Below are 24014 nucleotides of genomic sequence, written 5' to 3' on the forward strand. Positions count from 1 at the left end.
GAAATGCACCAGAGCAGCAGAAACAGCCCCGAGCCGGAATGGAGAGCTAGCATGACGCAGTTTCTTGCTAACAGTCAGCTACGAAATATGTGTATTTTTCAACTTATTTAAATAAAGTTATTGGAATTTCCTTTTCATATTTAAAACAATATCAAAATATACAACAAAAATGTTAAGGCCCATCTGAACTTATTTTTTGTATGGGATAGTCCTATTTGAAATGGCCACTTTGGAAACAGGATTGAAGTTTGAAACAATTTGCCAATAGGTAATAGTAGATATTAATTGAATAAATGTAAAGAACAAACCCTTTGGATGTATGCATTAAAGATCTGTAAAAATCAAATCAACACTTCAAAGGTGAAATAGTAAATAGAAATATTCAATAGTTTTGACTCGGGTCGTTAGAAGGTTTCTTCAGAATGTAACTGTTTTGATGATGTCACTGTAATGTAGCATTATGGTTGGGTCATTATATTTACCTAAGGGACAGGTATACAATTATCAATATTATAAAGAACATATATGTTTGGATTAGTTTAGTTGAGGTTTTTTTTCACATTGTACATCTACATGTGGTTTACTGTTGTCCAAAGGGAGAAGACAGAATAAAAGCTGAAGGACTCTTCCTCCAAACCATTTCATATTCACAGCTGCAGCTGCTGCACGACTGTAGATTATACACACAAAACAGAATACTTCCTTATGACACAGATCTAATACATTATGTATATAGTGCATTCACTCCTTAATTGCATGATATGCCATAATTTATGCATTGTTGATGACTACTTTTTACTGACCCATATGTAGAGTAATATCCATACTCAAGCACAAACATGCACGTGTGCGTGTTCATATGGCATTTTAATACAGTCATATTTCCATTTTACACACACTCTGAGATGACTTTATGTCCTTCAGGGTTCTACCTGCAATTTACACTTGTTTCATCCTCATTAGGACAGAAATCCTACTTAGGGACGGACACAGTTTCATCCTTTTGAATTTGACTGCTTCAATATTGTTGGAAATGACTGAATATAACAACAGCAAAAACCGTGACACAAATATTATGCAGTAATTCATATATCAAAGTTTGCTGTGGGTTAAATTGAATGAGGGTTGATGACTCTGGAACCCAAAGGCACCAATTTCACAGACTGACCCAATGTGGGCTCTCAAGCTCCTTGCTATCACTATCATGGCCTTTGACCCCAGCTCACTCCTTGTACAACCGATAACAGTGCATCTTTAAAGGGTGAATGCAAGATTTTTTGGGCTCAAATCTGAGTCATATTTCCTCATTAGTCCTGCCAAGTATCAATCATAAAACGCACCTATCGCTCACCTGCAGCCGCATGCAGATCGTCCCACATTTCCGCGTGTCTAAGCGCATTGATCTATCATAATATAGTTCCCTCAGTGTATGGGACAAAATTAGGACGGAGAAAGACTGTTCGAGCTGACGCAGAAGAGACTGAAATCTACGGGAGACGAGAGATGCGATGCGATCCGTCACGCTAATAAACAAACGCAGGTGTGTGTTGTATCAGTCCACACGTGTCCGCCTGAGTTCTCAAATCGCCGCAAAATTTTCCATTGCGCCTAAAGTTGATAATGGAACACGTGAATTGACTGGAATCTGTGTTTTAAAACTCTGAGTAATCCATGAAGCTAGTCCCTTGACATGTATGAAGAAGTCCTCGATGGCCCTCATTATAAGAACATTCCCATCACATTAAGCAGACTTTAAACACTACAGTGACATAAGCGACTACAGTCCTCCATAACTATTCATTTTGCAATAGGACGACATGTGATGAAAGCCAGGCACAACGCACAAATGTAGAGCGTAAGTGTAGGCTCAAGCGCAGAGGAAATATGGACAAACTGCCATTCAAATACTGACTGAAAAGTACTAAACCAGCAAGCATCACCTCTGAGTATAATATATCATAATCGGTTAGTATTTTTCGATAACGACACCGATAACCTCATGGGAGAAGGCATTTCAATAAACTTATTACTACAACTTACATTATTAAAAGTATAAATGAACGTATTATTACTCTAAACAATATGATTCTTCAAATAAGCTGAATAAACCACTTTGTTTTGTGAGAATACAATTTTTGCAACAACATTTAGATTAGTATTGGCTCAATCACGTTGGAAATAAAAAAATAATTGAATAGCAGCTTGACCGCAGGCAGATGACATCATTTGAACAAACTATTAGCAGTTTTTCAGAATGACAAAACCTCTTTAGTCGAACGAGAAAAAGACTTTTGTCGAGTTGTGTAATTGCACAATGTCTTTTCTAAACAGACGTCTTTCCCAGAGCCAACCACAACACGGCCCGCTCATGAAAACAAACGCACTGGTGACCGGTCCTGCTGCGGGTTCGGAGCTTGGGACGGTTCCAATGCTGGACGTTTAACTGGACCGCGAGTCTTTGTCGTCCTGGTCACTGTCGAAGCATCGTCCAGTCGTCTGCTCTGCCGCCGGGACAAGGAACTGCCTCTTTTGAGTGAAATGTTTCGGGAGAAAATGTGTGACGTACTTCCTGTCACCTGCCCGGCCTTTGCACCTCAACCAATCACATCGCATTACTTAAGTTCTACATTTCAAACACTTTGGTTTGTTCGTTTCTAGGACAAACCAAAGAGCTTGGACCATATCATATCGCTCATGATATATCGCTGTCGGGGTGTAGCATGAGGGGTTGTTAGCATGGGCATTTCTGGCATTAATGTGTCATTAAAATATATTGTGAAAATTAAAATAAAATGTTGTAATTAAAATAAATTGTTAAAATCTAAATACATTGTAAACATTAAAATAAATTATGAAATTAAAATAAGTTGTGAAAATTAAAACAAATTATCAACATTAAAATAAATTGTCAAAATAAAATAAATTGTCAACATTAAAATAAATTGTCAAAAAAAAAAAAAGTCAATTATTGTTAATAATTGTTATTTTGGTTATATTTACTTTGTAAATTAAAAAAATGTTTTCCCTTCTCATTAAACCACTCAAAATTGTATTCAGAGGGATTCATGCACGTTTGAGTCGTCTTTACTAGAGTAATATTGCTCTGATAGTTACTGTGACGTATCGTAAAGGAGCAGGCCACAAACAGCATCGCAAATGGTTTTTATAGTCGTTGTAGATCGATGTTGCAATGTAAAATGACCAAAATATAACACAATGATGCACAGGTGTTAGATTAGAACTGTACAGAAGCACAAATGGGCTTTTTTTTAATGTATTTGTATTTGTTTTGAAGTATCGGTGCAGTACTTGAATAAAAGTGTTGGTTCCTGTTCTCCATAAGTTTACAAAAGACAAAAAGCTTCACGTTTGTGTTTCTTGGACCGTTCCTCGAGATAAAATTTGATTTTATTAGTCTCATTTTATAGTCTATCCTTTCAAAATACAACATTTTGAGCATCATTTAAAGTTTTGTCTTTCCAATTTACTATAAAGTACTTTCTTTGAATTAAAGTGGTATTATTTTGAGTCTTTTAGTCATTTAATTGGTTCAAACAAATTACTTTATTCAGTAGACATGGAGTGAGTTATCTGGAGTTTTGACAGTGACTTTTCTCTCATAAACATGCAGTTTACTTTGTTTACATGGTTATTTTTGCATTTTTAGAGCTTTGGCCAGCACGTCGCTTCTACATTTAGACATTTAATCAACTTAAAGGGCATATCTTCAGTCAATCATGAACTTCAGCCCTACCCCCTGACCCCTGACCCCTCTACCAAAGCCCTATATCACGGTAGCCCACGTCTCTCACACCTGACCCGCCCTCTGTTTAAAAAAGCCTTCACTTCCTCTTGTGTCCCTCTTGAGTTTTTTGACCACTTTTCACTGCCAAATGTTACAGGAGCAGATTTGTGGACTTCCTCAGACTCCACAGAGGAAACATCAGGCCTAAACCCGCCCTCACACTTTGAGCAGGAAGATGAGCATCAGACTTCCTGCTGTCACGGCTGCTTGGGCCAAAAGGGCGACTCCACCGTCAACTGTCTTTCATGTGTAGCATTTATCTAAACATTATCTTGTGCAATAAGCTCATAAATATGTATTGTGAGCAGGAATGTCCATAGAAATGTATTCATCAGTAATTGAGATGATCTATGTCTCAATAGAACTAATTAGCTCATCCTAAATTAGCCACATTTAGCATTCTCAACAGTGCTAATGCTTTTTGTCACTTTGAAATGAGTATTTAACATTTTCTAACAAAGTTCACATTTTCAAAAGACACAGTTTCCAAACTACACTTCAGTATTTAGACATTGGAGCGCCCTCTGCTGTCAGGAGAGGAAGTGAACAATGGAAAAAGAAATGAATGAAGTCCTTAGGCAACGTGACCGCTATGCTATTAGAGGTCTGGTGATGTTTTATAGACTTACAAACTGTCCAGGAGAAGTCTGGGTGGCAACAATCAACAGAAAAACTGAGTGATTTATGAGGCTCAGAGCTTGTAAACAGAAACACAAGTGTGAATGAAGCAAAATACTACTTCAGGAAGGTTTGTGATGAGGGAACGATGTCATGATATGATTAAAAGCTCAGTCAGCTGCAAGTCTATTGTTAATTGAGGGTCATGAGCAGGACCACATCTACACCTCTGTCTTTGGACCACGCCTTTATTACCCAGAAGCCTTCTTATGCCAGTCTAATGCCTCAGTCCCTGCTTGACTCACTACACTTCTTTCACACATAATTCAATAATTGTAATTCACATATCTCTGTGGTTGCCTGGTCCTAAAAGGATAGACTCACCAACGTTGTATTTGGAGTGATTCATGGAAGTTTGAGTAACGTTTATTCTCCTCCATTGCTCTGACTATCTCCATTTTGCCCGATCCCCAGTACACACTGGAACATACTTTTTTGTGTGTTTTTATGTGTTTTTCCTTTATGATAATACATAAGCTATTTTGGCACAAATGAAAAAGTATCTTCAGCTCGCTAAAAAGAACTGTTGCTGGTCATGTGCTTTACTGCTTTGTTGTGATGAGTTTACGACAATCTATCGTAACAAGGCTGCAGTTTTGATCAGGCCAGTGGACTTGTATCTTATATGAAGTTGTTTTAGATCAATATCGCGATTTAAAATGTCCAAAAGATATAATACTAATCAAAGAGTCTCATAGGTTATATCTGTATAAAGCAGACAAAAGCATAACATGTGTTCTTTAAACCAAATAGTCATCTTCGCCTCTTTATGTAACATTAACTTTACATTTGTATTCACAGTTTTGCAGAATTGGTCATCTGAAAGAGCATTAAGCATTAATTTCACCACTTTTTAGCAATAATCGTAAAAACCTTTCTCATAATTGTAACAAAGATTTGACTCACAGACATCCCAAAACGTGTATATGTTTTATATCATTTGCTCAAAACATCTAATCAAATGTAAACCCTTTGTTCCTCGGTGGCTAAACGGTGCCACACGCTGCTCTGGCACTGCCCTGGGAAGCGTTAAAGCAGCAGGGCGTAGACCAGCCGCACATGTTGGCCCATATGTGAACACCCCTCCTTTTGTGCCCGACACGGCTCAGGCAGGACCCTCCATAGTGCCACCGGGACCACCTACAGCGGGCGCATCCAGCCCCTTCAGAGGCTCCGGAGCGGGGCCGAGGAGCGCGCCAAGCTGGGAGAGATTACTGGGCCTGGAAGAAGGAGAAGGGGTGTGTTTCTTAGCTTAGCCTCGGACCCCCAACACGCTCACGCAGCTCATTTGAACAAGCGAGACTCAAAGGGCCAATCAAAAATAACATTTTGATGTGTTGTGATAGAAAGAAAGATGGAGGATTGCTTAGTTTAGTGCAGGTTTGTGTAATCCTATATATATGTAGGTTATGTACTTCTTGAGAGCCCAAAATGTTCTCCGCCTCTGCAATAATGTCATGTGATTATGCACAGGTCCAGACACCTCCAACTGCTTTATATATATTTAAGAAAAGGGGAGACAATGCATATGAACTAACATTTAAACACACAGTACGTAAATATGCCAGATTATAACCTCGGATCCTATTTACAGAACAGGACAAATACAGGCAGTGCCACACAACAGATATTATTAGATTAGAGATTATACAGACAAAAGATATTTGGAACACAATTCATCTGTATTGCTCTTATATTACTCATATAACTCATATTTCACAGATCTATCAAGCGCTGATTCCCATTGCATTTTGAACCACATGCTTGAGTAGATAAAATATATAGAGAATTGCACATCTTTAAAACATATCTTGGTTCCCATATGATCACATTGTGTCGCTCAGCCACAGTATTTAATGTTTTAGCTCAGTAGCATGCGGTCAGGGCAATCAAGGCAGGCAGTGATTGACCAACAAAATCTAAAATGACTGTGTCACAACTATATTTAAATTGGTCTGAAATATATTCACATTTCTCTCTTCACTTCTGCAGCTGAAGATTGGCTGGAAGTCACAGTGTCTTTTAGTGGCCTCTACAGGTCGCTGAGAAGTACTGCGGGAAGCTTGGTTCTTCTTCTCCCGTTCATGCTCCGCTCTCTAACATGAGCTTTTAGAACCAGAGCGGACAGCAGCTTCTTTTAGAGCTCTGCACATGTGCTCTGAGGACAAACCCATGGATCTGAGCTCAAACCACGCTGAATAAACCTGTGGGAATCTTGTGCCTAACTGAGCATGTGCAGAGGAGAAGTGAAGCAGCAGCACAGGTTTCAACAAACGCACTTAAAAACTATCTTTGTTTGTAGCTAAGGCTCTGTTCACGTTTATAAAGATTAAAAACATGTAATAACATAGAATCCAATGAGCCTATTTAGTCCATTCAGCACCTTTTACAGGAATGGGACTTTAGTTCAGTAGGATAAGTGTTTGACCTTTATGTGGGAGGCCGGGGTTTGAAAGTCACTTTTGCATCTTAGTTTGTTAGTTTTTCTTCTCTTCTACTTTTGCATACAAATGTTATCCAATAAATATTGATGACCACGCCAAGTCTGCTTGTCCATCCATAAAAGTCACTGCACGTTTTAGATTCATTACACACCTAAACATGTTCAACATCAGCAGCTGTAAACACTGCTTTACTCCTGTGTGTGCCATCAGCTTTTTGAAAGCCTTTATTTGTATTTTCCTTAGTATTTAAAATATGTATTACTTAAAATAATACATCTATAAAGATCTACCAAAAACCTGTTTCTTTCTGGCTTTCAGTCTCCCAAGGAATGATTGAACCCCAAACCTTCTGGTCCAGAGAGGATTAAACAACAGCAGCATCGTGATTATAAAAACTAATTGCAAAATTCGTAGTTAAAGGGACAAGTTAAAATGTAATTTCTTGAGCTTTTAAGGTTCTTCATTCTGCTTCATTCTGTGCTTGTTTCATTAATCCGATTTTACGAGGCGTTCTTCTCTGAGCTTCAGAAATCACTGTGTTTCAATCATCCCCAGATGGTCACGTAATAGAAAAAGAACCCGGAAGTTTTCTTAAATCCGCATTCAAATGTATTTTTTCAATGTTTCAACACTGCGCTTGAAATGTGTCTTCCAAATGTGTTAGAAAATGTGACCAGTGTACCATAAAGAAAGCTCGTTATGTCCACTTTAAGGCTGGTTTGATTAAAGATGTACAAATAAAAACATAGAGGAGCACTCTTATCTAGACGGATGAAATTGAACACTACAGTCAAGTGTGGTTCATAATTGTATATAGTATATTCTTTCATCTTATTGGAGATGCGGTTTCTTTCATATCCAGCAACACGGATGGATGAGAGAGGAAGAGCGGGGGATCCAGACAGTAGTCCCAACATGGCCGTAAATATTGTAGAGTTCCACAGCTGCTCGGGACCTGGGAATCCATCCAGCGCACTGTCCTCCTCCTGAAACATTCCACCTGACATTTGTGAGCACAGAGTCATTGTTGTGTTCCATGACTCATCCTCTCGGAAAGACAAAGAGAGTGAATCTTCGTATCTGCTCTGCTGCGAAGTCCAAAGGTCGTAAAGCTACCGTACGGCCTCACACGCACACTTCCTTCCACTGGGCAGAGAGCGTGAGTGGTGGATCAGACGTGTAACAGGGGCGTACGCCTGCATTCCATCAGCTGGTACAGTTCCATACATTATCTCCAACGCAACGGTGGAGTTAGCGTGAGCATCACAACACCGCAAAATATGAAAAACCAGGTCTGTTTGGTACATGACTACCACTCGACGACACGTGATAGACTCCATAGAAAACGTTACTACGTTACCAAGAGTTTAGCTTAGTTTCTTGACGTAAAAATTAGCTTCAAAGTTCTCATTCTCATTTCTTCCTGTTTCCCATGACACATCATGCCACAATACTTTCACAATCCCTGACCTTCGCTGACCTTACCGGCCCATCAAGACGTCTACGGAACTGGTTACCGCGTCAACACACTTGTCAGAATGAGACTGCTGTTGTCTAAATCATCCATTATTTGCATGTGCACTGTTAGCATGCTAGCAGTTGTTACTACTTTGGCCTTTAAAAGTTGTAAGAAGCTCTTACAAACTCATCGCCGTGAATAGTTACGATGTTTGGAAGGCGTTCTGGACTTCTGTAAACCGTTTCAAAATGAACTAGATCTTTAATCGTGTTTTTAAGACAGCAACAATCTGGCACGAGCTCGCGCGGTAGAAGAGCGCTACTTTGCATGTTCAGTGGCCGTACAGCTACCGGACATACCTAGCCGCTAAAGGCTAAACTAGCTAAACTGACAGCTATGTTTCAAATCTGGGACATGGTTAGGACATTCCTCTCAGTACCAGCTCCTGGACGGGTCGGTATGCTGCGTATTGTTTGTCTCTAACAGCTCTCCGCGGTGGAACTCGTCAGGTTCCTGTAGCGTTCCAGGAAGTGCCCGGCCTTTTCCTTCTCACTCAGGGCCTTTTGCGGTGTCCTGATGCCACCTAACAACCCCGCACATCGTGCCCATCACAATGACACTCGCACACACCATGCACAGGAGCGGCGTTTCCATTTGAGTGGCACTCGGCTCTCAGCGACTCACCTCTTCCTTCCTCTGGCCATGCTAACAATCACACTGTGTGCACGTGCAGCTCAGGAGAAATGGATAGTTGGCATGTAGGGACCAAACATGTATGAGCCGGAGTGTGAATGAGTACAGAGCAGTGGGTGAAGATAGGGGGTAGGTGAAAACAGACATTTCCGAGCACTCAAAGCTCAAGTGCTGGACAATGCAGGATTGCTCAAACATGCATTAATCAATCAAAATAAAACTTGAGTGAGTTAATTATGAGGGAACACTGTTAAAGTAATGATAAAATTCCATTAAAGGTGAAAAGCCCCCTTGACGTGAGGGAATTCATGGAAATGCTGTATAATAAAGTTCTAGGCAAAGTAACAACATCCCAATAAAGACCAGATGGTAACAAACCCTCCACAAACGTAGGCCTACATTCTGCATTATACATATGTTCTTTTATTATTAGTATTAATAGACTGTATTTGTATAGCGCTTTTCCACCTTCAAAGCACTTTACTAGGCAGTGTGGGTGAAGTGTCTTGCCTATGGACACAACGACACAGCGCCTCACTGTGGCTCCTGGTGTTCCAGCACTAGAGCTGACGAGATCTGCCTGTGTCAAACAGATATGGCCATTTGGAGTCTAATGTCGAGGAAACAGGAAGTATACAAGTAATTTAGTTTTTTCGAAACTTTATTTTTTGTTTTAAAATTTGAAATGTAAAGTAAAGGTACTCAAGGGTATGTTTAAAGGCCAAAAAAGTAAAAATATACATATTTGTCCTTTAAGAATGGGTTAGATTTAAGGTTTATTTTGTGCATGTTGTATTGTATTGTAATTCTTTATACTGCTGTTCTTGTACTGTTCAAATCACAACCTTCTGGGACAAATAATGGCTCACACAGGAGCTAAAAGGTTCAATTTAGAAAAGTCTTTTTGAAATGTAGACTGTAGTTTAGTCACATGAATGTACGCTTTTATTTAATGTATTATTATCTTTTTTTTTAATATATAAATACATAAGGAATTTCATGTGTAAAAATGATCAACATTGCACCTGTTTGGGAAGTTAAAATGTAATCAGGTTTATGTTTTTTACTACACAAAAATGCATAGAGGGGTTTTTGGATGTATTATTTAGTTTTTGAGTAAACTTTGACTGAAAAATTGAAAAATTATTCATATGTTGCCCTTTTTTATTTATTTTCATTTTTAATTCTACATATTTTTTTTTTATTTTTTTATTTAAAGTTACAAAGTTACATAGTAAATCAACGAATTAGTCAATTCATTAAAATTAAACAAGTATAAAAGAAAAAAAATAATAAATTAAAAACTATGTATTAGGATTTGTCGCTCAAAAAAGTAGAGCGACCAAAAAACACAACAAAAACAATGAGTTTTGCTTTAAGAATCCATTTTCCATACATCCTTTATTGTGCTAAAGCTAATGTAATGCTAGTTTAACCGTGTTGTTTGTGATTTAAAGCGGTGAACCAGGCAAACCGGCGCTCACAGAAGATATATGGCACTTTCTGCTCTGACGAGGCTTTAGCACGTTATAAATTGGCCTTTGGAGAAAAGAGGCGAAAGCACAATAAACACGGCTAAAGAGCGATGGATTGTCATGTCACTTCTATGATTTACAACCCGCGCTGTTTCCTGCACAGGCCTCACTGCGCCCACGTGGCGTCGTGCACACACAAGGAACACACCTGTGCTCAGTAGGGGGCGCTATCACAGCACCATAACCAAAGCCACTTGTAAAAATCCACCTTCAAGCTACTAGAGAGAATACAAGGTTCTGTTAATTCAAGCATTTAGAATAAAACCGACCAAAACTAACTATGGAAACATCAAAATGAATCAGTTGATGTTGTCTTTGATTCATATTTTGGTTTAAATTCAGAGTTTTTCGAGGGAATATTGAGTTTTACATATCTCTAACATGTAAATACACTGTTTGCAAGTACTTTACTGTTCAAATAGTTCATGTTTTGGCATAAACTGCTGTGTAGTTGTAGTCTGTTAGTATAGTTTGGGTTGGATTCATCGAGATATATCATAGTTTCGATCGCTTTTGCCACATCGTCTTTTCGTCGACTTATCGGTAAAAATGCCCCTCAACCTGTTTCTCTGCTTTGTTATTCCTCACTTTGGTCCGAGGAGCTTTTTTTTTTTTTTTTAACAGGGCAAAATGGAAATTGAAAGTACTTTCTCCGTTGTTGTTCTGACTGTGAAGAGGTTAGCTTGTTTGGCAGGGGGAGATAAAGGACACTACAACTCATCCCACCACAATTCATTTGAAGTTTTATACACTTTTTTATTTGTTATCAGACTTTAGCAGCTTTTACATGTGTTTTGAGCTTTCAAACTTTATGCACCACTGACACGCACAGTTAAAATGACAGATCTCGTGACATCATCTGTTTAAGTGAGGATTTTACGAGTTATGATGACACGATCCTGATCTCTGTTTTATGGTTCACTTCTCCATTGACAGCTTAAAAAAATGTGCGATAAATTCAATAAGCGCAGAAATTAAAATGGAGTCTGGCAAGGTGAATGGATTTTAAAAGTTCTGGTTTTAGTTGCTATTTAAGGAGTTGGAGCCGTTTTGCAGGCAACAGTTTTGTTTTTAATGAGGAAACAACTTTGTAACATGGATTAAGTTTAAAAAGTTGGTTTGGCAGGATTAGTGACATTTAATCGTGAGGTTTACTGTAAATACAATTATCCAGCCATCATGTTAGACCAGGGTTTTAATATAGACATAGATTTATGGAGAGAAATGACAACATGAACTCGGAATTGGCTGCAATTTTCCGCTAACGGTGCAGAAATGATTAGCGGCTACTGGAGCATACCGCTAGTTCCACACAATATGCAGGGGACATGGGTGAAATGGCCCCGGTGTAAGTAAGTGTATCGGACTGGAGCCAGTACTAATGCTGCCTTCATGTGGTGCTCGGGTGCATTTAAGTGCTTTTGATGTGACCAATAATCAAATCTTACTTTAATAGTGTTAAACAGTTGGATTTTGAGCTTTCTAACTTTGTTATCTCATCAAAAACATACCTATAGTTGTGTTTAGCTTATTTCACACAACCCTGATGAATACTGTTTAGTAAGGCGTCTCCCCTCCGAGCGTCGAAAACACTCTAAATTTTCCAGATTTGTTTTGTCATATGTCGAGCTCTGAGATCTTCTGCGCTGTTTTAAAGTCCATAAATCTCATTCCTAGCTTTTCACGATCATTACAACTGTGTGCTTGATTTAGCATGTCAAGGCAAGCTAGCATTTGTTTGTCTAACCTATGTAATGTGCTCTGCAGCCAGTAGAAGGAGCCAAAATTCAGTTGACATATAGTCATTTTGGTTTGTTTGTTTTTCAAGTATTAGATGCCGAATTAAAGGATGGACATAAAAACACAGCTCAAGTGGCGCTCGGTGGTGGAGTGGATAGCACGCATGCCCGCTGTGTGGACAGGCTGCAGCATCATGAGATCAGCTTTGCCAATACACTGCATGGATTCAAAAATAATATTAATAAAGTCTAGATTTCTATCTTTGATGCAACAATCCAGAAAAAAATCAACCGGTGTGATTTGTGAGGCAGAGGGAAGATGATAAACACGATTAATGAAACAAACATGAATGAAGCAAAATACAACTTCAGCATGTTTTTGAAGAGGGAACATGGTTAATAAATATATATATATATATATATATATATATATATATATATATATATATATATATATATATATATTTTTTTTTTTTGCAAAACATGTTTCCTCAAGAGGACATATAATAGTTAAAAGCTAATATGCTAAATTGACTTTTTTGAGCTTTTAACTATGTTCTAACATTGGTCCCTCATCAAAAACATACCTGGAGTAGCATTAGTTTTATTCAAACTAGTTTTTATGGATAAGTGCTTATTTTGGGCGGTTGTTTTTTTTAGTCTAGTTCTTGTTTTTGATTTTTTTTTTTTTTTTACTGTAGCTTAGATATATTTGATTATGAGCTTTAGATTGATTGACAGGTCTGAAAATGCTCTGACATAAATGTGATTCTTAAGTCTAGTATTCATTCAGCAGTTCAAATTTCAATCTTTTTTCCAATGTTTAAAATGTGCACCACGAACTGAATCTCAATTTCTATAATATCATCGCAAATATGATCACAATTGTCCAGAAAGCAGTGCCCTCTTGATGCTGGAACGCAGAACCAAACGACTGCAGCTTTGCCAGTAACATTACAAGTGTTAGCTGACGTCATGTAGCGCTCAGATTCCTGCGTGGAGAGGAATGGAGAGCGGTAAATGAGACCCAGATGTGAAACAGAAACCTGCTCAACCTGGCAACCCAACCTGGCAACCCATAAGTACGCTGTTATTGTTATTAGTATTAGTTTTATGTGTCAATCCACAATGCCGTTTCTCATTAGCGGCAACTAAACGCTTTTGTTTCAACATTTCGGAGGCGGTTTAAGTGTCTTTCTCACGGACACGGCCACAGCGCGGCTATGGAATGTGCCTGGGAAGAGCAAATCATGTTAAAGATAGACAAATATACTGGGCCAATATCATATTTTTCCCATATTGATCACTTAAACATATTAAACATCATATGAATATTGTACTACATATTTTGTGTAATGTTACTTTCCGGGTATACCCAGCGTTCATGTGCTCCTCGGGAACTTGGGATTCAGAAATGAGAGGTTACTTCTGACTTTTTATGTCAGAAAGAGATTTTGATTTCATCAGTAATAAAATCACAGTCGCTCTTTAACAGCTTTTAATAGAATCAACCCGTAAGTTTTGTTTTTGTTAGCTTTTTACATGAAGAGTAGAACCTGTCTCACATCTTCATGAAGACTGTTCCAGATTTTAGCTGCATAAAACTGAAACGCAGATTCCCCATGTTTAGTCCTTACTCTGGCACCAGCAGGAGGCCGGTCCATGTTTAGTCCTGACTCTGGCACCAGCAGGAGGCCGGTCCATGTTTAGTCCTGACTCTGGGCACCAGCAGGAGGCCGGTCTATGTTTAGTCCTGACTCTGGCACCAGCAGGAGGCCGGTCCATGTTTAGTCCTGACTCTGGCACCAGCAGGAGGCCGGTCCATGTTTGGTCCTGACTCTGGGCACCAGCAGGAGGCCGGTCCATGTTTAGTCCTGACTCTGGCACCAGCAGGAGGCCGGTCCATGTTTAGTCCTGACTCTGGCACCAGCAGGAGGCCGGTCCATGTTTAGTCCTGACTCTGGCACCAGCAGGAGGCCGGTCCATGTTTAGTCCTGACTCTGGCACCAGCAGGAGGCCGGTCCCTGAGGTCCTCAGAGTCCGAGATGGTTCATATGGCACTAACATGTCTGAGATGTACTTTGGTGCTAGGCGATGGAGAGACACAAGCAGAGCTGCTTTAAAGTCTCTTCTCTGAGCCACAGGGGGCAGTGCAGAGACCTGAGAACAGGACTAATGTGATGGTACTTCCTGGTTCTGGTCAGGACCCGAGCAGCAGCGTTCTGGATGAACTGCAGCTGTTTTACAGCTCGTTTGAGAGTTAGAAAATGTCACAGAAATGTTCAGATAAAAAATCTCCATAAAATTTGCATTGCTATTGTTGACAGTGTTGAGGCGGTGTTGCATGTGTCCTGAGACTGTGAGTGTTTCATGTTTCCCTCCAAAAGCACATCCTTCACAGTTTAGGCCGTTACAGTCTAATCTACTGGAGACAAACGCATGGATAAGTCTCTCCAAGTCTGGTTTAGATACCATACTTTTGATTTTGGCAATGTTTTTTAGATGGTAAAAAGCTGCTGATGTTATTGATTTGATGTGGCTATTAAAGTTCAAGTCTGAGTCCATTATTACCCCCAGATTTCTAACTTGGTTTGTAGGTTTTAGAGCGAGACTCTGGAGGTGACGCTAACACTTTCTCTTTGTTTCTGTGGGCCAAAAACGATTATTTCAGTCTTGTCTGAATTCAGCTGGAGAAAGTTGTTTTGCATCCACAAACTGATCTGTTGCAGTGACAGGGTGAATCTACTGGTCCATATTCACCTGCCGACAGTGAAACATAGATCTGACTCGTCTGCATCATTGTGATACATTTTCACTGCGTATCAGCTGACCTAACGGCAGCATGTAGAGGTTGAACAGAAGGGGACCCAGTACTGACCCTTGGGGCACTCCACAGGTCAGGGTCATGTGGTCTGAGACACAGCTACCAATTTCAACAAAGTACTTCCTGTCTTCCAGATAGGACCTTAACCAGTTCAGGGCAGTGCCAGTGATGCCCACCCATTCCTCTAGTCTCTGTAAGAGGATCCCATGATCGACAGTGTCAAAAGCAGCACTCAGATCTAACAGAATTAGATCTAAGGCGGATGTCAACATAGAAGAGGAAGCAAAACTTACAAAAAATAATACAAATATATATAGTACTCAAATCAAAGTACTGAAAGCATCTGAAAACTACTCTAAAATGTGTTGCATATTGAACTGACTGGGCCTTCTTCCAACTAACAACTGATCACATGTAACTTACCCTACTCTAGACCTTCTGGCTGCCATTCAAATACAATTGGGCCTGATAAAACTGGCCAAATAGTTTTCATCCTAACATTTTGCATGTGACAGGAAAGCTTGCTTCTATTACATTTACCTTCTGATCTTATCCCTGGAAGCTATATATAATTCTAGATATTATCGGGCTTATTTAAAATTGCCATATTAGCTAAGAGGAAAACCACATGCAAACTTTTAAAACAGAAGATATGGCGGGCTGACAGCAAAAATATATTTCCATTTGAACAAGTGCAAAATGACACGTTGGAGTGGAGTAAAGCAGCGTTTTTGGCAAGCGCCGTTTTCCCACAGTTGGTTAAAGGGGCGCTATAGTGTCCTGCTAAAATCATTCACCACATGTGTTTTATTATTCTTTTTTTTTATTGCTCTGAATGTAACTTAATGGTATGTGAATGTGGTTTGCGGGATCGGTAAACGACAATGATTGAAATGGGAATGTGGTCTGAAAAAGGTATGTAGTGTAACTTCCTAGTTTAGGTGGAAAAACATTAAACGTGTCCTAATCTGCAAATCTGTTTCGTTTTCAATAATGTTTGTGTAATCCATCCGTGTTCCAGGTACAAAGGTGCCAACTGAGCTAGCGCCGCCCCTCGTCATAACGTTACGTGTTAGCATAAGCGTTCTTTCAATAGTGTGGCTTTCAGTGATTTATTTTCTCATTTATTAATACCCAGAGTTGTGTTTAAAGTGTATAAGATGGTGAAAATGCAGTTGAAAGTGCTGTACCTGATTTTTACTGTCTTAAAAACATGAAAAGCAGAACTAGCTAACAACAACTAGCATGCTAATAGCGCACTTCCTGCTTTGCAAACGATATTTTTTTTATTTTAGCTGAATAGATGCTTTTACAATATATCTGTACTGAAACAAATGGACTTAATTACATGAAAACAATCTGATACAGCCCCTTTAAGAAGATTTGAAGATTTTGCTAAAAGTGTATATTTTATTTTTTAGGTTTATAATTTCACTTCCTGGTTGCAGATAATGACATCACACAAGGAAATTCCATAACGGTTTTCAAGAAACAGTGGTGGAAAGAATCAAAGTATAAAAGTACTGTACATTTTAAGGTATCTGTACTTAACTGACATACTTATTACTTCAGTGCATTTGAGAGCAGGTACCTATACTTTTTACTCGATTATTTGACTGGACTGAAAAGTAGAAGTACTTTTCTTGTGTTTTTAAGTTATTATGACAATTTGCCAGAAGGTTTTTACTTCTAGTCCTGGGTTTGAGCAAACAGAAAGATATAAGTAAAAATAATCAGAAAATGAAGTTATTGATTCAGTGGCTGCTGTTGACAATTCAATATCAAAATCACCACACTTGACCCTTAAATTAGTTTAATATGTGTGAATAAGTTTACGTTTTACTCTAAAAGTACATTTTCAAATGGCTACTTCAATACTTTTAATTAAGTAGATTATTTTACGCAGCACTTTTATATTGTTGCACCTCTATCTATACTTTTGCTTAAGTAACAAAATACTTTTATTTTGTTGAGATTATGTTAGAAAGATTGGAAAAATGTGTTTGTTGTAAATTCTGTCAAACGTTTGGATTTCTCTATAGTGAGTGAGCGCTCTACTATTATCTATTTCAAAAAGGGCTTTTCGTCACAAGAAACACTTGATCATTTACATTTACAGCAGATATTCTCCCACCAAATAAAGTAAAATTTAAACACCTTGTTCCACCTCATCATGTTGCAATCATGTTACAATACTTCTCAATACTTCTGTGTGTCATGTGCCTCTTTCTTTCTCAACAAAAAGTGTCCCATTTTTACCCATATTCACCCTTTTCATGTACAAAAATGCCCAAGCATCATGCTAATAATATGTGGCAGTTTAAAGTGTCAATTTAATTAGCAGTAAAGTAAGAAAAACACATAAATAAGCGTTAAATCAATACATTAAATTAATAATAATAATAATTCATATCAAATTATGTTCTTACACATTAGAAATTAGATGTTCATAAGTGTTTTATTGTTGTGTTATAGAACAGGTATAACTGTACATTATACTATAAACAAAGTTATATCAGTAAGTACTGTCTGTAAGGTTTTTATTTCGTGCAATTAATTCACTGTGACATCCTGTTAAAAGATTTAGAGTTCAAGCCCCCTTTGAGCAAACGAAAATAGACACACACATATATAAATATATAAATATATATATATATATATATATATATAGAAGAAGAAGAAGAAGAAGAAGAAGAAGAAGAAGAAGAAGAAGAAGAAGAAGAAGAAGAAGAAGAAGAAGAAGAAGAAGAAGAAGAAGAAGAAGAAGAAGAAGAAGAAGAAGAAGAAGAAGAAGAAGAAGAAGAAGGAACACAGAGAAATTAATTGACTAAAAAATCTGGACAATTCTTCAAAATCACCACATTTTACTTAATTAACTAAATGTAGTACTTCTTCCACACTGACGAGGACAATAAATCTGATCACATCACCTGGTGAAATGTGACAGTAAGTTAGTAGATTAATAATAAATAGTTATTGTTGAAAAATATAATGAATATTAAAATTACTCTTTCAATCTTTAACATTTTATTTTTCCTTTTTACTGCACATCCGTGTGCCCTTTTCCCCATCATTTCCCTTGTCAAACATGCAAACATGCAAACACGCAAACACGTAAACATGTAAACATGTAAACATGTAAACATGCAAACATGCAAACACGTAAACATGTAAACATGCAAACATGTAAACATGTAAACATGCAAACATGCAAACATGTAAACATGCAAACACGTAAACATGTAAACATGCAAACACGTAAACATGTAAACATGTAAACATGTAAACATGTAAACATGCAAACATGCAAACACGTAAACATGTAAACATGCAAACACGTAAACACGTAAACACGTAAACATGTAAACATGCAAACATGCAAACATGCAAACACGTAAACACGTAAACACGCAAACATGTAAACATGCAAACATGTAAACATGTAAACATGCAAACATGCAAACATGTAAACATGTAAACATGCAAACATGTAAACATGTAAACATGTAAACATGTAAACATGTAAACATGCAAACATGCAAACATGTAAACATGTAAACATGCAAACATGTAAACATGTAAACATGCAAACATGTAAACATGCAAACATGTAAACATGCAAACATGCAAACATGCAAACATGTAAACATGCAAACATGTAAACATGTAAACATGCAAACATGCAAACATGCAAACATGTAAACATGTAAACATGCAAACATGTAAACATGCAAACATGCAAACATGTAAACATGCAAACATGTAAACATGTAAACATGCAAACATGTAAACATGCAAACATGCAAACATGTAAACATGCAAACATGTAAACATGCAAACATGTAAACATGTAAACATGCAAACATGTAAACATGTAAACATGTAAACATGCAAACATGTAAACATGCAAACATGCAAACATGTAAACATGTAAACATGTAAACATGCAAACATGTACACATACAAACACGCAAACATGTAAACATGCAAACACGCAAACATGTAAACATGTAAACATGCAAACACGCAAACACGTAAACATGTAAACATGTAAACATGTAAACATGCAAACATGCAAACATGTAAACATGTAAACATGCAAACATGTAAACATGCAAACATGTAAACATGTAAACATGCAAACACGCAAACATGTAAACATGCAAACACGCAAACACGCAAACATGTAAACATGTAAACATGCAAACACGCAAACACGTAAACATGTAAACATGTAAACATGTAAACATGCAAACATGCAAACACGTAAACATGTAAACTTGCAAACATGTAAACATGCAAACATGTAAACATGTAAACATGCAAACATGTAAACATGTAAACATGCAAACACGCAAACATGTAAACATGCAAACACGCAAACACGCAAACATGTAAACATGTAAACATGCAAACATGTAAACATGTAAACATGCAAACATGCAAACATGTAAACATGCAAACATGCAAACATGTAAACATGCAAACATGCAAACATGTAAACATGTAAACATGCACAGGTGTAAACAATCAGAATGTAATCCGATTACTCACACATAAGAATGATCAGACTTTGGTGCGTGTGAACACTGCTGTCCAACTGCGCCATGCGTCATTACGCACGGACCAGAGTTTTGTTTAGTATTATTGTTATTATTATTATTATTACGATCATTATTATTATTATTATTATTATTATTATTATAGTCATTATTATTATTATTATTTTACCAGCTATTTACCAGTCTTGCAATTAGAATTTTCACACAAACACTAATTTATGCTATAGTGGAGTTTATATTATGTGTGGGTTTCTATTATATTCTTTTAAAAAATCAACAAATTGTAAATCTACGAGTTTAGTCAGTAACTTCATTCCATTCAACAGTTCAACGTTTCTGCCAAAATATTCAATTTGTTCACTTAATAAACTGACCATTGTGTAAATGAAAGTGCGCCTCAGAAATGATTCTTTAGCTATAATCCAGCACAGCAGATGTTCATTAATGTGCACTGTCCCATAGATAAATAAATGCATTATGTTACCAAGGCGACATGCTCAGAGAAGACGCGCATTATTCTTTCTCTGAATCAAAAGTGTCATGCGTAAAAAGACTGTTTCCTCCGGCACTTTATCTCACTTCATAACGGGGCAATGTCAGACTCTGGACCTTCTCTAAAGCTCACAGACTCTGGACCTTCTCTAAAGCTCACAGACTCTGGACCTTCTCTAAAGCTCACAGACTCTGGACCTTCTCTAAACCTCACTGTGTCAGACTCTGGACCTTCTCTAAAGCTCACAGACTCTGGACCTTCTCTAAACCTCACCGTGTCAGACTCTGGACCTTCTCTAAAGCTCACAGACTCTGGACCTTCTCTAAACCTCACCGTGTCAGACTCTGGACCTTCTCTAAAGCTCACAGACTCTGGACCTTCTCTAAACCTCACCGTGTCAGACTCTGGACCTTCTCTAAAGCTCACCGTGTCAGACTCTGGACCTTCTCTAAACCTCACAGACTCTGGACCTTCTCTAAAGCTCACAGACTCTGGACCTTCTCTAAACCTCACAGACTCTGGACCTTCTCTAAAGCTCACAGACTCTGGACCTTCTCTAAACCTCACCGTGTCAGACTCTGGACCTTCTCTAAAGCTCACAGACTCTGGACCTTCTCTAAACCTCACCGTGTCAGACTCTGGACCTTCTCTAAAGCTCACAGACTCTGGACCTTCTCTAAAGCTCACCGTGTCAGACTCTGGACCTTCTCTAAAGCTCACAGACTCTGGACCTTCTCTAAAGCTCACAGACTCTGGACCTTCTCTAAAGCTCACAGACTCTGGACCTTCTCTAAACCTCACCGTGTCAGACTCTGGACCTTCTCTAAAGCTCACCGTGTCAGACTCTGGACCTTCTCTAAACCTCACAGACTCTGGACCTTCTCTAAACCTCACAGACTCTGGACCTTCTCTAAACCTCACAGACTCTGGACCTTCTCTAAACCTCACAGACTCTGGACCTTCTCTAAACCTCACCGTGTCAGACTCTGGACCTTCTCTAAAGCTCACAGACTCTGGACCTTCTCTAAAGCTCACCGTGTCAGACTCTGGACCTTCTCTAAACCTCACAGACTCTGGACCTTCTCTAAAGCTCACAGACTCTGGACCTTCTCTAAAGCTCACAGACTCTGGACCTTCTCTAAAGCTCACAGACTCTGGACCTTCTCTAAACCTCACCGTGTCAGACTCTGGACCTTCTCTAAAGCTCACCGTGTCAGACTCTGGACCTTCTCTAAACCTCACAGACTCTGGACCTTCTCTAAAGCTCACAGACTCTGGACCTTCTCTAAACCTCACAGACTCTGGACCTTCTCTAAACCTCACAGACTCTGGACCTTCTCTAAACCTCACAGACTCTGGACCTTCTCTAAAGCTCACAGACTCTGGACCTTCTCTAAACCTCACCGTGTCAGACTCTAGACCTTCTCTAAAGCTCACAGACTCTGGACCTTCTCTAAAGCTCACCGTGTCAGACTCTGGACCTTCTCTAAACCTCACAGACTCTGGACCTTCTCTAAACCTCACAGACTCTGGACCTTCTCTAAACCTCACAGACTCTGGACCTTCTCTAAAGCTCACAGACTCTGGACCTTCTCTAAAGCTCACAGACTCTGGACCTTCTCTAAACCTCACCGTGTCAGACTCTGGACCTTCTCTAAAGCTCACAGACTCTGGACCTTCTCTAAAGCTCACCGTGTCAGACTCTGGACCTTCTCTAAACCTCACAGACTCTGGACCTTCTCTAAAGCTCACAGACTCTGGACCTTCTCTAAACCTCACAGACTCTGGACCTTCTCTAAACCTCACAGACTCTGGACCTTCTCTAAAGCTCACAGACTCTGGACCTTCTCTAAACCTCACCGTGCCCGTGCGCGTGGAGCGGAGCACTTACCCACGCACTCGTTGGCCTCGCGCGCCGTGGCCCGTTGCCAGGGCCGGTCGTAGTGGAAGGGTTTGCACCTGTCGCACTCGGGCCCCGCGGTGTTGTGCTTGCACTCGCACACCAGGCTGCCCTCGCGGTCTTTCACGCACTTTGACGCGTGCCCGTTGCACTTGCACCTGCCGCCCACCTGCAGGTCCGACACGGCGTACGCGTACGAGTCCCGCGCCAGCTCCGAGTCGTCCTCGTTCTCGTCCCCGAACGTGTGCAGCCGGCTGAAGATGACCTTTATGTCGGTGGCCGTGACCCAGTCCTGCAGCACCGGGGAGTTGTCAAAGTCGTGCGCGGAGGGCCGTCCGTCCAGCGTGCTGAAGGCGATGAGTCCTCCGGTGAGCGGGTGCATGTCCGTGTGCGAGTCCGTGCACACCGCCTCCTGCTCGTTCTGTTTGGTGATCACGGCCCGGTTCTGCCGGTTGAACATCTTCTTACACTGTGTGGAGTAGTACTGGAAGGGCATCCAGGTCTTGCCGTAGTCCATGGACTTGTAGATGGCCATGGACTCGGGTCGGGGGGAGCAGAACTGGAGGCTCACGTATGTCACCTCAAACTTCTTCCCCAGGGACAGCGTGAGCGTCACGTTCTGCGGCGCCTGCACGTAGGTCTCGGAGCGCCAGCACGTCAGGTTGTGCGGGTTGTTCAGGTCCGTGAGGTACGCGGCCGGGTGGCACTTCTTTGGGTCCGACGCGTCGCACGTGTGGCAGTCCCGCGTGCGCTCCTCGCTCTTCTCGCTCACCACGCAGTACCGCGCCGCGGGGGTCCCGCACGTGCTGGACACGCGCACGTCTTTCCCAAAAGCCGCGTTGACAAAGTCCGGGATGCACCGCCGCGAGTTGCCGTTCTCGTCGTAGCAGGGGTCCGGAGGAGAGGACTGCGCCGCGAACATGCTGAGCCCGTAGCCCCCGTGCGCGCACCGGCCGCACGCGCACACCGTGAGCAGGGCGAGCCACAGCTGCATCTTCACCTGTGTCCGCGCTCTGCCGCGCTGTGCCGCTCTGTGCCGCTCTGTGCCGCTCTCTGCCGCGCTCTGCCGCGCTCTGCCGCTCTGTGCCGCTCTGTGCCGCTCTCTGCCGCGCTCTGCCGCGCTCTGCCGCTCTTTGCCGCGCTGTGCCGCTCTCTGCCGCGCTCTGCCGCTCTTTGCCGCGCTCTGCCGCTCTTTGCCGCGCTGTGCCGCTCTCTGCCGCGCTGTGCCGCTCTCACTTTGGACAAACTCCGGCTCAAACTCCGGCTCAGACTGAGGCTGCAGCGGGACGCTCTGAGACGCACCTCTGTGTCTCAGGCTGTGTCAGAGCAAGTGTTCAGTTACTCTCTCTCTCCCTCTCTCCTCTCTCCTCTCCCTTCCTCCCTCTCTCCTCTCTCCTCTCCCTTCCTCCCTCTCTCCTCTCTCGCCCTCCCTCTCTCCTCTCTCCTCTCCCTTCCTCCCTCTCTCCTCTCTCCTCTCCCTTCCTCCCTCTCTCCTCTCTCGCCCTCCCTCTCTCCTCTCTCCTCTCCCTTCCTCCCTCTCTCCTCTCTCCTCTCCCTTCCTCCCTCTCTCCTCTCCTCTCTCGCCCTCCCTCCCTCTCATGTCCCATCAGCCCTTGTCATACCCACAGCGCTCTCTGATCCACATTCTGAGGGGGATGAGGAGTGCAGCAGCGCCACCTGGTGGATGAGTGACTGTCCGGACTAACTGAACATCAGCTGGATTCATGCTGCGCTTTCATAGCTCTAACTTATCACTGGTACATTTACAAGGCCAGGAAAAACAGGTAGAATAATCAAAAAAACCTACTGTACTGTTAATAAACAATTTGCACAACCATCACCTCATGTACCAATCGCTCGCCCCAAGTTGACAGTACTTCAC

The 24014-nt window shown here is 40.6% G+C and overlaps 1 protein-coding gene across 1 annotated transcript in view; it reads right to left on the reverse strand.

The window, feature by feature from the left end:
- LOC140357899 (netrin-1-like) overlaps nucleotides 1–23477 on the reverse strand; it is a 67040-nt gene extending 43563 nt beyond the window's left edge. Inside the window, exons 1-2 of the mRNA XM_072442454.1 lie at nucleotides 23376–23477; nucleotides 22124–23205 (exon numbers count right to left, since the gene is read on the reverse strand). Coding sequence (XP_072298555.1) covers nucleotides 22124–23126 — 1003 coding nt within the window. The 5' untranslated portion in view covers nucleotides 23127–23205; nucleotides 23376–23477. The remainder of the gene's footprint in view (nucleotides 1–22123; nucleotides 23206–23375) is intronic.
- Between the last annotated feature and the right edge of the window lie 537 nt (nucleotides 23478–24014).

Source organism: Eucyclogobius newberryi, unplaced genomic scaffold, assembly GCF_026437365.1.
Source record: "Eucyclogobius newberryi isolate DKJ021-1_F unplaced genomic scaffold, fEucNew1.0.hap1 SCAF_13, whole genome shotgun sequence".
Lineage (NCBI taxonomy): Eukaryota > Metazoa > Chordata > Actinopteri > Gobiiformes > Gobiidae > Eucyclogobius > Eucyclogobius newberryi.